At 36.1% G+C, this 12,388-nt stretch overlaps 1 protein-coding gene across 1 annotated transcript; it reads left to right on the plus strand.

Moving 5' to 3' along the window:
- The first annotated feature begins 7,010 nt into the window (after positions 1 to 7,010).
- On the plus strand, positions 7,011 to 11,211 carry LOC111893704 (probable inactive histone-lysine N-methyltransferase SUVR1). Its single transcript, XM_023889773.3, has 11 exons — positions 7,011 to 7,190; positions 7,737 to 7,984; positions 8,154 to 8,186; positions 8,286 to 8,321; positions 8,396 to 8,915; positions 9,001 to 9,953; positions 10,061 to 10,326; positions 10,414 to 10,480; positions 10,556 to 10,606; positions 10,743 to 10,842; positions 10,934 to 11,211. Exons 2-11 carry the CDS (start codon positions 7,802 to 7,804, stop codon positions 10,957 to 10,959), a joined length of 2,235 nt encoding a protein of 744 aa, XP_023745541.1. The 5' UTR covers positions 7,011 to 7,190; positions 7,737 to 7,801; the 3' UTR covers positions 10,960 to 11,211.
- The last annotated feature ends 1,177 nt before the right edge of the window (positions 11,212 to 12,388 follow it).

Genomic DNA, 12,388 nt, shown 5'->3' on the forward strand with positions numbered 1-12,388 from the left:
ATCATTAGATTTAATTGTGTATATACCTGCGAAAGACGGCTTGATCTTTCCTTCCCTGATGGCTTGCAGGTAGTCTAGGCAGCTTCTCTTCCAATGCCCTATTTTATGGCAATGATGGCACTCTGCCTCTTTTGGGTTAGGGTTAGGCTTAGCGGGATCAACTTTGGTCCCACTAGAAGAGGAACCATCTCGGGACTTTCCCTTGCGGTGGCTCTTAGACGGAGCCTTCCTCTTAATGCCTCTTCCTTGCCCAATGGCCAAAACAGGAGCAGCAGGTGGATTGGGAGTGGGTGCAACAGACTTGTCCTTGAGGTTGCTTTCAGCAACCCTAAGGAGACCTTGGAGCTTACTTAGGGTGACCTCTTTTTTGTTCATGTGGTAGGTCATCCTAAATTGATTGTAACACGGAGGCAAAGAGTGAAGCACCATGTCGATCGCCAAGTCTTCCCCAAAGTCAACATTCAACTTGCGAAGACTATCGACATACCTTTGCATTTTTTGCAGGTGCACGGTAAGAGATTCTCCATGACCCATTTTGGCGGAGATCATGTTAGTGAAAATCTTGTAACGCTCCTGCCTCGCGTTCTGGTGGTATCTCTCCAACAAGTCTTGGTGCATTTCGTACGGATACATGTCCTCATAGGACTTTTGGAATTTGGCGTTCATTGTGGCTATCATGATGCAATGAACCTTCGTTGCATCACGTTCATGAGTCTCAAAAGCAGTCATTTCAGCCGGAGTAGCGATTTCTGGGTTGATCTTCTCGAGCTTCTCATCGAGTACATACTCCTTATCCTCGTAGCGAGCAATCGTGCGAATGTATCTTATCCATTCGCTAAAGTTCGTCCCATCGAAAGTCGCCTTTTGGCAAAGGCTCATCAACGTGAATGAACTAGCAGCAGCGTTGTTCGTGTTCGACATCTACAAATAGAAAGGACAAAGATAGATTAGAATTTGAATCCCTAATTATCACCCAATAAGAAAAATTAGGGCTAGGATCCAACAACAATATTTACATATTAGAAAAGGGATACTGTAATCTAACATGCAAACAATTTGAAGGTAAGTGAATGACGATTCACTAATTCTCCATCACGAAAACATAACTTTAAGTTCTAAATGTATTGAGAATTCCTAGGTTTGGATGCGATTCATTGAAACTTTTCAATGGCATGTTTAAATCTTGATATGCCCCTCTCGTTTGTGACTGGGATACCGAGGATTACAAAGTGGGTGTGAATTACCATGCAAATTCACATGGTGCCTTCATTGTAACAATCACCTATTCGATGTGCTGGTAAACCACACACGCTCCATCGAACTATGATAAACAATGAATCACCCTTTGCCACCTTTGCTTAGAACCAATTAGTGTGCCGGTAAACCACACACGCTCCACTAACTTCTTATCAATGGTGCAAAGTGTAATTTCATGAGATTGCATCAATTCACTTTTCCTAAAGTAACTAGGATTGGGAATTTTGAAAACATGTAGTTACTTTGTATTTCATATTATACTTTTAATGAAGAGACGAGGTTGCCCTATCCTACCCGTTCGGCTAACGACCCTCCACCGATCAAGCAAGCGGTGGGTGTGAGTGTACACCCATTAAGCGCCATTTTATAGGCAGCAACCTTATACCCACCTTATAGACTGGCTTCATGTAGGCCTGGCAATCGTGTCGTGTTCGGGTTAGCGTGTCGCGGGTTGGCGGGCTGGCGTGTCAAAATATGTCAACCCAAACACAACCCATTTAAATATACAGGTCACGGGTTGACGGGTCACGGGTTAGCGGGTTTGGAACATAAACCCATATATGACCCACCAACCCATTTATTTAAACGGGTTCACAAGTTGGCGGGTTCGTGGGTCAGATTTAGGTTCATGGGTCCGAATTTTACATATTTAAGTCTTAAACATCCAAATGAAAATTAAAAACATTCATAGAAACATGTTACAAACTTAGCCTTATAGGTTACGACTTATGACATTAGACCATTCACCACGAGTCATAATGTCAAAACAGTCAAATGGTCTATGAATAAATGGTATATTTTTGTAATACATATTAAATATTAATACTTGATACATAAATACATTTAAAAATAAAATAATTTTTTTTATTAAGAATATAAACGGGTTGGCGGGTCAACCCGTTTATTTTTTGAGAAACCCATATATGACCCGTTTAATAAACGGGTTGGCGGGTTGGCGGGTTAGCGGGTTGGCGGGTTGAAAAACTCAACCCAAACCCATTTATTTTGTGTCGTGTCGCGGGTCGTGTCGCGTGTCGTGTCGAGAATTGCCAGCCCTAGCTTCATGAATGAGGCCTACTAACGGTAAAACTAGCATTTTAATTATATATATATATATATATATATATATATATATATATATATATATATATATATATATATTAATCTTGTAATATTATATCAATATAGGGTTGAATTTTAAACTTGTAAAATTCTAGGGTTTGAAATTTAAATTGTCTAAATTAAACTTTTAATCACAAAATATCAATTTCAAAACTTGAGGGCAAGTTTTAAACTTTTCAAAACACGAATGATCAAATAACAGATAATCCAAATTAACATTTAATCACATAATTATCCATATTTGATTTATTTAATGATTTCTTGCAGAACAATTTACCAATTTAATCCAAATAATTAATCAGTTATCACATAAGGAAACAAATATTTTATTAATTGATAAATATATTTAATTAGATCAAGAATATACTCATATATATCATAAAATCGGATTTATATTGATTTAATATGATAAAGGCAAGTATCTCAAAGATAAACAACAAGAAATCCCGACATTTGCTCTTTCTGACCCTTAGACTCGCCGAGTACCCCAATGGACTCGCCGAGTCCATCAGACAGAACCAAAAAATTCGAATTTTGAAGGCATCAAACAAGCAACCAATGCATCAATTCAATAGAAACCAATCTAGGCTCTGATACCACTGATGGGTTTTGGCCATATGAACATTCCTATGTACACATGCAAACCCTAATGCTTGGATCTAAGTTTCTCTAATTGAACATGCATTCAATCCAAGACTTCTAATGGCTAATAGACTATAATAACAATATGAAATCAGAATTAGAAGTATACCTTGAATCACTTGCTTGATCTTCTTGTCCATGGAGCTTTAGAGTCACAATTGTCACTCCTCTAATGGCTTACAAACACCAACTAGCAAGAGGATGATTTGAGAGAGAGGAGAGGGGATCAAAAATCGGCCAGGGTTTCTTTCTAAAGCACAAGTGCCGATTTCCCTTGACCCCTAGGGTCTATTTATACTAATGAGGCTCCTAGGGTTTCACCCTTAAACCCTAATTGGATAACTTAGGCCCTAAGCAATCCAATACCCTAATTGATAAGCCTTGGACGAAATCTAAGCCTATCCTAAGCCCTAGAAATCATCCACCATTAACCATAAGGGATTTATAGCCCAAATTACAACTATCATACAATTGACAGTTTATACCCCTTTATTCAATTAATCTCTTTAAGTCACCAAATTAATTCCTAATTAATTTATGACTTATATTAATCAAATAATAATATTATTATTCCTTATATTATTCTCATAATATATTAATAATATTTATACTCTCATAATAAATCATCCTGTCAAGTTGCTATGGTGAAGGCAATCCAAAAGGACCATGCACAACTGGGTCAAATACTTGCCTAATATAATAAATCATCCTGTCAAGTTGAGCTGGACTTTTGAGACTTCGGAGGATGCGAGGGGACTCGACGAGTCGCAGGAGTGCACTCGATGAGTCGGGTCAAACTTGGACCGTTGACTCGAGTTTGACTCCTGTTGACTGTGGGGTTTGGGTCAACATATATGATAGAGACCTTGGAGGGGTAAAATGGTCTTTTACCCACTTTAAAGAGTTAGAAAGAGAAAGAACCGCCTTCGATTATCTGAGTCGTGAAAAGAGTATTAATAAGAGAAATTCATCCTTTGTGTTAGGAGGAGGCTAGTTCGAGATCCGAGCGCGAGGTTATTTGCTCACCTGCTAGCTGAGGTGAGTCTTCTCACTATACTTTACCTAGAGTGGTAATTAGAGTTATGTGACAGAGTATTTTGTATGCTATATATGTGATGTGATGCACTGCATTATTTCTATGTGATTTATGTTGTGTGTGTGTGTGTGTTCCAGAGTATACAGAGTTATGACCGAAAGGTCCACAGAGTTAGGACCAGAGGGTCCACAAAGTTAGGACCAGAGGGTCCATAGAGTTATAGCCTCGAGTGGCTAATATGTGTTTTATGTGGTATTTTGGGGAACTCACTAAACATTTATGCTTACAGTTGTTGTGTTATGTGTTTCAGGTACTAGCGAGGACTGTGGGAAGGCGTCGGCATGATTCGTACACACTGAGAGGATTTATGTATTTGAGATCTTTTGAGATTATGGGATTTGTTTTGTTATGATGACACTGGATACAGTTTGTTTGATATTGTTTTGACGATTGAAAGTATGATTTAAAAATGAAAAATTGTTTTGAAAATTTACGTCGTTACAAGTTGGTATCAGAGCCTTGGTTTGAGGGATTCGGATGCACCTTCGGGCGTATCTGAACTCAAACTGAGGATTTGAGGAAAATTTTAAGAAACAATTTTTCTAGAAGAGTAAAAGATTTTGAGAAAAGCAAAACGGAGCAGTGTGTACGATTAGCCAGCGGCCGAACGATGATTTACCAAAATACCCTTACATTATTAGTTATGAGATATGATATGATATGTTATGCATGTTAGAGTAGGCTAGGTATTCATATTAGGACTAGAGTGGCCTGATTTGTGATGCCTTAGCCCAGGAGATTACTGCTGTTATGAGATGCTTCGAGAGTGAGTAGGTAGCAGTGAGGAGCTTTTGAGAAGTCTACCGAAAGGGTAGCCTACGCTTAGCGAGATGTAGAGTGCTTGTGATCTGGGATCCTAGGAGGAGGACTTGGAGTGAATGCTGATGCGATGTGGAAGGTAGTATTGGGCCCGTACTACTAAAAACACCGGGTCAGTGCGCAGTCCAAGTAAGAATCCTTAGGGTACTAAGGAACAAGTAGGCTGAGTTATCGAGTGCGAGTACACTCGAGTGAGTCTGTGATATTTTTATGTTGTATTTCGGAGACATCATGGTTGAGACACGCCATAAGCTAGAGACCAGTGACGTGAGTGATGAGGAGCTTTGTCAGATGATCCACAACGAGGGGGACCGCGGCTATCCGCGCAAAGATACTGGGGTTATTTGGGTCTATCAAGACCACTTTGATTAAGACGTTTGACGAGAGATACACAGCGGTTACTGAGGCTGCGACTGTTACAACTACTGCAACTGTGGCTGCTACTAGACCTCAGGGGGGGGGGGTGACTCGATGCTGTTCCGGGAGTTCAGCAGCACGAAGCCACCAGAGTTTGATGGGACACAGGATCTGATTGATGCGATAAGATGGATTTCTGATATCGAGGGATGCTTCTACACCTGTTCGTGTTCGGAGCATCTGAAGGTTCGGTTTTCACTAAACCAGTTTCGCTTGGGGGCGAAGGACTGGTGGAAGTTCGTGGCAGCGAACTTCACTCTTGCAGAGATTTCGGAGGTGACCTGGGAGAGGTTCACCACCATGTTCAGAGACGAGTATGTTCCCTCGTTGGAGCAGGAACGATTGGCACATGTGTAACTATAATTACAATCTACATGGAACCACTTTCCATGTAACTTTCTCTTCATTCACAATGAGGACACACCTGATTGTGATTGCGATTCATCTTAATCTATTTGGAAGTTTAGAATATGTGTAATAACTTAAACACAACTTTCTTTCAAATACTCCATAGATTATGAATATTTATTTAGTTCTCGCAAGTACTTTAGAATGTTCCTATAGGTCACACCATGACTTGTTCTCAGATTATATTGGTATCATTCGACATGCTCCAAGCATACGACTTATTTGACCTTTATACATAATCATGACATATATGATTATTTCAGCTGCAACAACATATGGAATCCAATTATATTATCTAGTTCAAAAAAATTATACTAGGAATTTAAGGAGTGCTCAAAATCATGTCATGCTGCATTTTCAATTTCCGACCTATATGAATCCTTCGACTTCACGTATTCCTCTAATTGCTTGGTGAATCCTCTTTCTGCTTTAACAAATCGTCTTTCTCTTTAACAGATCCAACCAACTGTACCAATTACTTCTCATTCGTCTTAGAGACCTCATCTATCTGGCAATTCAAATTTCAACGAAAATCAACCGAGGGGGGGGGGGATAAGTGGTTGGGGTCCATCTTATTATTTTATTATTATTTTTTTTAAAATTAAAATTTGATTAAAGAAAATCTAAAATAAATTAAAAAGGGTATAAATGTCTGTTTATATGTATGAGGGATCATCTATTAAAGTTTTTAAACCACATGGACTATCGTTGATGACCTAAAAAGTTAAAAAATGAACTCGATTTTTTTGAAAATTACACTGATTATTTATGAAGATTTTCCTTAATGGAATGATGATCTCACAATAATTTTAAATGATTATATAAGATAATCATTGTAGATGCTCGTAATTGTTTGAAGTAACCTTTATGATTTATTTTCATGATAAAAAATATTTCAAAAGTTTTTTCGAATAGAAAAAATCTTTTGAAAAAACTATCATCGAAAATACTTTAAATTTCAAAATTTTATTTGGTGTATATATTTATTTACTTATATATCTTTTTAACATACATGATCATTATTTTTTTTACATATTTAATCATTTATGTTATATATATATATATAATGGTTATTTATATAAAAAAGTAAATTTAATACATATAGAAAACAAAAAACTGTTTTATAAAAACATAAATGTTTAAAATTTTATATGGGATATAATTTATTACAGTGTTTATAAAAAAAAATGAAAATGAAAATGATGAACGTAGCAGCAATACGCGCAGGTGGATTCGACAGCGAGACTGCGAGAGAGGCGTGGCGTCCGCACTCCACGCGCCTTTGCTTTAAGCCCTCAAGAACTCTCACAAGTCACAAGTCACAAGCAGGCCTAAATTTCCCTATTTTCGTCACTTTCTGTGTGCCCTACTAGTTTTCTCACGCACAAATGTACTCCAGTTCGTTGCAAATCACTCTTTTATGCTCACGGTAAGAAACTACATTCTGCTGATTTTGTTATTTTAGCGTTTTTCTATCATTGATCGTTCTTGTGGCTAGTTAAAACCCCCTTTTTCTACAAAAGAAATCGTTTCTACTTGTGGTTTTCTTCCTAATTTCACTGAATTCGTACGGGTGTAGGGTTAGTTGCGTTTGTAAAGTGCACATTGTTCGTATGCAGTTTGCTTTTCTGCTCATGCCTACCAAACGTTTTGATTATTTGACATTTTGCGCAAAAAAAAAAAAAAAAATTACAGCTCAATAATTACGTTTTGTGTTCTGCTGAGAGGGTAGGTTACTTTCCATATTATAGATGAATAGAACTTTATTTTCTTGAAAATGGTCCTGTTCGACGTTTTTTTGTTTTGTAAAGGAAGCTCTGTTAATGGGAAAGACGTTACATTTTCCTGTCTGAACTTAAATGTTGTTTTTCCCAAATCGAACATTGTTATTGATTTTCTTACTTCATATTAATGATATTATGTTGTTGAAAATCCCATTTTTGGTCTAGGAATTATATATCTTGGTGATTTGCAGGTTTGCATGAAGGTCTAAACGATCTTGGAATTCCCGAAGAAGAAAAGAAAAGTGCATATTAAGTGATGGCTCCCAATATAAGAGTTGCCAAGGCCTTTCGTGCTATGAAAGATCTTGGAATTCCTGAAGAAAAAACAAAGCCAGTCTTGAAGAGGCTTTTAAAACTTTACGATAAGAACTGGGAGCTTATTGAAGAAGAAAACTATAGAGCTCTTGCTGATGCTATTTTTGATAGCCAAGAGTCTGAGGCATGATCTGTTTCTATATATATATATATATATATATATATATATATATATATATATATATATATATATATATATATATATATATATTATAGAAATTTTCCTCCATTGCTGTATTTCTATGAATAATTCTTCTCCCCAAATTTCTGAGTTGTATCTTTTTTTTCCCCAGGAAGTAGAACACAAGAAAAAACTTGATGTTGAAGTACGTAATAGCATGTTCCGAATTTGTCCTTGTTCTTTCTTCGTTGTTCATATCACGAGTTCTGACTTTTTTTTTTCTTCATGATTGGTCATCTTCCAGGCAGCAGAGAAGAAAAAACAACTTGAGCAAGCTGAAGTAAGTAACTTCTGTTTTTTCAGGGGCATATAGTGATTCTTGTCTATGATTCTATAATGTTTCTTTTGATTCAGAGAATGAAGGCTATTGAAGAGGAAACACAAACTCAAGAAGAACCAGAAAGACCCTTAAAGCGATTGCGCTTAAGACATCAAGATGGTCAATCTTCACCCTCTAGCCCTAATTCAAATGGAGCTTTACTAAAAAGGCCAAAACTAGAGGTTGATGAGGTTCCTGAGCCTGTTTCACCTTTAAAACGAAAGGGAAAACAACCTGTTTTACCAAATGATTTGGCAAGAATAGAAGGATCTGATGTAATCCATTCAGGAGATGTGGTTGTTGCAGATGCAACAGGCTCTTACTTAGCTGTTAGGCGTCTCAGAAACAGAGGGAAAGAGCCTCTTTCACCACATACTGCTCCTAGAGAAAAGAGGTTAGTTAAGTCATCTGATGTGCACTTTAAAGAGCCAAAAGTTGAGACAGGTGTCAATGTTATGCCTAAAAAAAAGAATCATGCCTTAATAATACCAAAAGATGAGCCCCATTCAGACGATCCACCTCACTATCAGGTCCCTCTTGCAGTGATCATGCCAGGTACTTCTTTGCCCCTTCCCTTGCTGTTATTATAAAATTATAAATCCAATGATTATGATTTTTTGATTTTCCTTCAAATGTACAGAATCATTGACCAATGGAGATGCTTCAACTTACAACAATTTGGAAACAGAACCTGATTCTGAATCTGTGGATAAAAGCAACCATGTTCATGAAACATCAAATGGTAATGAGCTCATAGGCATTCCAAATGAAACAACAGCTAAAAAAGTAGATATTGCTTCATCGTCTTCTGGGGAGATCAAGATTTCTTTGTGTGTCAATGGAAAGACTAAGTTATCTGCTACAAGTGTAGATACCCTTTTGAAAACTATGGAAGATAAATGTCTGAAATCATACAAACTTCTAGATCCAAGCTTTTCTGTCAAGAAACTAATGAAGGATATGTGTGAGTGCTTTCTGAAGCTTGAATCCAACTCCACCACCGAGCCACCAGTAGCCATAGATAACAATGGAAATGATCATGAAAAACAAGTAGATCAAAATGGCATTATTGAGAATAATACAATGTCTTCTTCTTCTGATGATTTTGTTAATGACATAGCTAAAGGACAAGAAAGTGTGGTAATCTCATTGGTCAATGAAGTCAACACCGAGTGTCTTCCATCTTTCCATTACATTCCAAAGAATGCAGTTTTCCAGAATGCTCATGTAGACTTCTCATTGGCTCGTATTGCTGATGACAATTGTTGTCCCACTTGTTTTGATGATTGTCTGACATCATCAACACCTTGTCCATGTGCTTTACAAAGTGGTGGTGAATTTGCTTATACAAGTGAAGGGCTTGTGAAAGAGTGGCTTCTAGATGATTGTATACAAATGAATCGTGATCCTCAAAAACGTGTTGTACTTTATTGCAAAGAATGCCCATTAGAAAGGTCGAAAAATGAGGAGATTTTGGAACAATGTAAAGGTCATTTGGAAAGGGGTTTTATCAAAGAATGTTGGTTGAAATGTGGATGCAATAAAAAGTGTGGGAATCGAGTTGTACAATGTGGAATTAAACATAAGTTGCAGGTGAGAGAGGTGTATGTCAATTTATTTTTATTATCTTATTATGATGTTTATTTTTTTTTTTTTGCTTCTAAGCTTATATTGTTTTATTTATTAATTTATATTGATAGGTATTCATGACACATGGAGGAAAAGGGTGGGGTGTTCGTACCCTAGAGGATCTCCCAAAAGGTGCATTTGTGTGTGAGTATGTGGGGGAAGTGTTGACTAATACAGAACTTTACAATAGAGTTGCACAAAGTTCAAAAAAAGACGAATATGCCCATCCAGTATTGCTGGATGCTGATTGGGGTGGAGAGAGTGAATTTAAGGATGAAGAAGCTTTGTGTTTGGACGCCACTTATTATGGAAATGTGGCTAGATTTATTAATCATAGGTATCCTCATACTGCCATATATTAAAAAAATAAATTTACGTTTTTTATTTTTTTTATTTATTTTTAAAAAGATGTTTCTTTTGGTAGGTGTTTTGATTCGAATTTGGTTGAGATCCCTGTGGAAGTGGAAAATCCTGATCGTCACTACTATCATGTATGTAATTTTTTCAGTTGTTAATGATTTTTAGTTTTATTAAAAATTTTAATCAAACAAACTCTTGATTCACAGCTTGCTTTCTTTACTACAAGAAAGGTGAAAGCTCTAGAAGAGTTGACCCGGGTGAGCTGGTTGCTATTTTGAATTTTGCATGCAGTTTATATGTTTTTTTTTTTTAATTTGGTTTTCTCTTTTTATTGTTATATTATATAATGTATGTTTATTGTTCTAAAGCCAACATATTTTGACATTGTTGCAGGATTATGGTATTGATTTTGATGATGATGAGCATCCTGTGAAGGCATTTCAGTGCCAATGTGGTAGCAGATACTGCCGTGACATAAAACCCTCCACTACCAGTAAGTAGTTGTTGAAATGCCTAAAATACCCTTACAACTGCATCATTGGTTCATCTTTTTTTTTTTTTTTTTTTTCTTTTGTTTTTTGCAGGGTCTGGGAAAAGAAGGTTATCTTGAAATTAAGGACTGCTGCAAACTGTAACTACTAACTAGTAACCCCACCATAGTTACAAGAAGCCTAGCCTTTTGTATGCTCATGATGACTGCTTTTAATACTATGATGTTGATATGATGATGATGTCTCCCTTCCTTTTGAAACTGTTTTTATAATAAAATCAAACCCTTGGTGGCATTTAAGTATGTACAACAACATTCCTTTACTATGTGTTTGCACATACATATGACATTGAGAATCAAGTCTTTGTCCTATTTTGTTTCATCTTTTTGGATTGGACAAAAGTCTGTATTTTTTGTTCCATTATTGACATATGTTTCAGTCACAATCCTGTTCATTGCATGTTGTTCACAATCCTGTTCATTGGAATATGAGTCTTCACTTAATCCATATTTGTCTTATTTTTTGTTATCTGTATCGTGTGTTCCACATTCAAATTGTTTTTTTTTACTTGATCAACTTTTAATACACAAAATTATGAATAATACATATTTTTGTAAAACATAGATTAAAAGGATGATTTATGGAAAGGCAACAAAAAACGGAAAAAGCTGTACATGTACATGCAATATGATGCATTTCTTTAAAAGACTTGAACAGGAAGTCATATATGGGGAGTTAAATTGTACTCCCTTTTTGTTGAACCAGTCAACAGAGTTTCAAAAATCACTATGAATTATATCCCATGAAAATAATAAAACAAGTTCTTACCAAATTTCATCTCATTACTACCTCTACCTACACAATTCGACACAGTATAAGAAAATTTACCAATCATTCTTTTAACAAATAACAAAAGATAGCATTTTCGCTCTATGTTGTAAATGATACGTTGAATTTGCCTTTTAGTCAATTATACAAATGCATAAGTTGTTTGAACATATGGGAAAAATGGGTTCTATGTCAAAATGTTTTAATATTATTTCGAATAATTCTAAAATTAAAGTTTGTAGAATATAAATAAAATATAAATTGTAAATAATTGGTGAACAAGTTCATTTATAATTTTCCTATTTTCACATTTGTTAGAGAAAGCTCATATTCATCTTTTATATTGTATTACTTTGTATGTTTATTTTATGGTAAGTCATTTTTTAAAAACACAATCATAAGTTGGATGATAACAGAGAAATAAATTTTAATTGGGTTAAGTGGATCCCAGTGAAAATTAATTGTTTCCTTTGGAGACTATTCAAAAACAAGATTCCTACTTACAACAATATGATCAAGAGAGGTGTAAGTATTTCTTCGAGTCTTTGTTCGTTGTGTCGCTCTTTTGATGAGTGTATGAAACATATCTTCTTCTCCTGTGAGTTTGCAATAGAAATCTGGAGATAGCTAGTGGAATGATCTAGTATTTTCAAGGAGCCCTCTCTGACTCGTGTTCTAGCCTCTTAGAGAAGATCAATGGAATTGAGGGTGGTAAAAGGA

The sequence above is a fragment of the Lactuca sativa genome, chromosome 8 (genome assembly GCF_002870075.4).
Source record: "Lactuca sativa cultivar Salinas chromosome 8, Lsat_Salinas_v11, whole genome shotgun sequence".
In the NCBI taxonomy this organism is placed as follows: Eukaryota; Viridiplantae; Streptophyta; class Magnoliopsida; order Asterales; family Asteraceae; genus Lactuca; species Lactuca sativa.

Bases quoted from the DNA above. Each gene is read 5' to 3' on its own strand.
- LOC111893704 (XM_023889773.3), top strand. From the start codon at position 7,802: ATGGCTCCCAATATAAGAGTTGCCAAGGCCTTTCGTGCTATGAAAGAT. The intron at 10,327-10,413 runs GTATCCTCATAC...TTCTTTTGGTAG, and splicing joins GCTAGATTTATTAATCATAG to GTGTTTTGATTCGAATTTGG. The intron at 10,607-10,742 runs GTGAGCTGGTTG...ACATTGTTGCAG, and splicing joins CTCTAGAAGAGTTGACCCGG to GATTATGGTATTGATTTTGA.